At 40.6% G+C, this 3,115-nt stretch overlaps 1 protein-coding gene across 1 annotated transcript; it reads right to left on the bottom strand.

The window, feature by feature from the left end:
• Positions 1–394: 394 nt before the first annotated feature.
• Positions 395–2,804, bottom strand: LOC102722352 (protein FAR1-RELATED SEQUENCE 7-like). Its single transcript, XM_040520656.1, has 2 exons — positions 2,739–2,804; positions 395–2,647 (listed from the first exon to the last, which is right to left on the bottom strand). Exons 1-2 carry the CDS (start codon positions 2,802–2,804, stop codon positions 395–397), a joined length of 2,319 nt encoding a protein of 772 aa, XP_040376590.1.
• Between the last annotated feature and the right edge of the window lie 311 nt (positions 2,805–3,115).

Genomic DNA, 3,115 nt, shown 5'->3' with positions numbered 1-3,115 from the left:
AACATTTGTTTGTCCCCTGTCAGTCCATCACTGGTAGAGTATGGTTATACACGCAGAAAAACGAATTCAAACATTAAAATTGGATCATAATATCCTTAGTCGCTTACAACGAAAAGATAGCCTCAAAAACTAAAGAAACATAGTCAACATAAGTTCATGTTTCCAACGGTACTAGGAAATATTTTCAAAGCATAGTCTAATAAAAAATTTCACAATCCCCTTCCTCAACTTCGTCTTCGCTATCTTCACTGTATTCACTGTCTATTGCTTCCTTATTTTGTCCAAATCCTTTTAGTCTCTACACAACATGGCAACACAGTAATTAGAGGATTTCAAAAATCGATAAAAAATGGATAAAATAACTTTAACAAAGAAAGAGACCTGTGGGCAAGTCCTAGCATTGTGGCCTTTTTTTTGCATTGCAGATACTACAAGTTCTCATTTTTCTTTCCTTCTTGTCAGCAGGAGGCTGGAATCTGGTAAGTTTCTTCCTCTTGCCCTTGCATTGTGCGTCTGGTGGATCAATATACAAAGGTTTGCTTGACACCTCCTTCGTTCCATCTTCTGGCGGATCAACTGTCACTATGGTTTGTCCCATAGACATTAACTTTGCATCTTCCATGGTCATCAACTTCGCCATGCCATCAATAATTATCTGTTTTAAGCAATTGAATGTTTCAACAGATAATGCACCAACCTTGCCCATTTCCATCAAGCTTGACTTGATCGTAGCAAATCGCAATGCTTGTAATTCTATTGTTTGTCCCGTATCCATGCTTCTCTCACTTAAATGTTTCTTGGAGTTTGCATTGGCACCTTTAGTCCAGCGTGTCAAAATGTAGTGGGCAGGGAGGTGTGCCATGCCTATATGGTGCATTACTTTGATACTGTGAGGGCAAATAAGACCCTCAACCTCAAAACCTTTGCATGTGCAAGAAACTCTGGAAGTTTCTATATCAACCTCAATTTCGTATGACTCTGGCTTGAAATTACGAAACTGAGGATTGAAACTTATTCTGACATGGTACAATTTATCTTTAATTATCTCAGTGACAAAACCCAAGAAACTCTCCCGTACAATATCCTTAAACACAGAGAATACATTTCTGGTATATACCATGCGTGCCTCAATCTCCATTTGGTAGGGTGAATACAAGTGTGGTTGCTCATTCATAGACTTGAGATCCTCGTCGCTTTCTCTTTGCCATATGCCATCGGTCAACTTCTCAATTTGCTTCACAAACTGGTAAATCGATTTATGGCTGTCCACCCACAACTTGAGAATAGCATTCATACTTTCACTACGTTGTGTAGTTGACATATTAGCAAAAAACGTGTCTCTAAAGTAGGCTGGGACCCATTGTGTCCGAGTGCTAAACATCAGCTTGAGATGGCTATTGTCAGTTAATTTAAATTTCACTAGCATGGCTTCCCAATCCCTTTCAAATGCTACAACAGTGAGGCTTCGGTTAATAACAGCTTGTAATTCTTCTTTGAAACCCTCCATTTGGCTGTACAATAGACCAAGGTGATCTCTTGCCTTCCTCATCACATGCCACTGACAACATCGATGTTTAGTTTTTGGAAAAATAAGCACAATAGCTTTTTTCATTGCTGGATCTTGGTCAGTTATTATTGCACTTGGGTGCTTCCCATACATTGCCTCTAACCATGTCTTAAACAACCAACAGAAATTTGGTGCATCCTCTAGCCTAAGAAGAGCCCAACCAAAGGAAATTGTATGTCGGTGGTGGCTTACACCGAGGAATGGTGCCAACGGCATGCTGTAAATATTGGTTTGATATGTTGTATCAAAAGTGACAACATCCCCGAACTCCTGATACGACCTTCTACCTCGGCCATCAACCCAAAAAATATTCTTAACAGCACCATTCTCATCTAAGTCTATCGCATAAAAGAACTCTGGATCCTTCTCCTTCTTCTTCTGAAAGTAACACAATGTCGTATCAACATCAACACCAAGGAGACTGCGATTTTCAGCTGATACCTCATTGCTAACATCCTTCTTTTTGAATCTGATGTTTTGCTTACCCCCATATTGGACAGCCAAATATTCCAAAATCTGTGAAGGCTTCATATTTTGAGCACTCAAGTTACGTATAATCTTCTTATCCTCCTCTGACAAACATTTATGGGATCTCAGATTTCGCTTCTTCGATGGGCTCTTGATAACAACATGGTTGTGATTCTCTTCAAACACACTTATGCGCCAAACACCACTTTTATAAAGTCTAATTCTGCAGGAGGCCTTGCAGCCTGTCCTTGTCATCCCTTTCTCCTTCTCAGGCGTTCTCTGATCATTCACACTTCCAATGGGCTTTTTCTTCTTTTTCTGACTATCTGAAAACCCTTCCTTGTTACACACAAATCTAACTGACGACACACCGTCCCTATTTTTCGTCTTAGAGGATTTCCGCACACTAAAACCGACACGGTATGCATAATCATTGTAGAAAGTGTATGCCTCCTCAGGTGTTGAAAACTCCATGCCAACATACGGTTGAGATTTATCACCGTGAGCAACCTCGTCTGCGATGATTTCAATGCTATCTTCAATTTCATGTGGAGTCATGCATCCCACTAATAGCTCGTCCAAATTTTCCACATATGGGTCCGTGCTATCTAACTATGTCATGAAAAATAATCATAAGTGAACAAAATAATGAAGTAATTAAAATGCCCAATTTGTAACAGAGCTTAGTAGATAAATTAATTACCTGCCATGGAACTCTTGGACCATCTTCAAATGTTGGTGCACTAATATAACCATCAAATGAGGCCATGGCATCAATCTGCATAAGATGGATGGCAGGGTGCTGGACTCGATTGTTGTGTGTTGCTACGACTAGGACAAGGGTGGCAGCAGTTGGGCTTCACTGCACCCACATTTTAATTGAGCAGTTTAAATACCTAGTTTAAATAAGCATTTAATTAACTAAAATTTAAAACCCATATTGTAATTGTATAAAATCATACCTTACGGAGGGAGGCAGACGACTTCACTGCATCGCTTGCCGGAGGAGGCGCTGGGTGGGTTGCGACGACGCGTCCAGGGGAGGCGCTGGGTTTCTACGGCTGGGACAGGGGGTGGCAG

This window comes from Oryza brachyantha, chromosome 2 (genome assembly GCF_000231095.2).
Source record: "Oryza brachyantha chromosome 2, ObraRS2, whole genome shotgun sequence".
Classification (NCBI taxonomy): domain Eukaryota; kingdom Viridiplantae; phylum Streptophyta; class Magnoliopsida; order Poales; family Poaceae; genus Oryza; species Oryza brachyantha.
The sequence above is the reverse complement of the archived record's forward strand: the minus strand, read 5'-3'. Positions and strand labels throughout refer to the sequence as shown.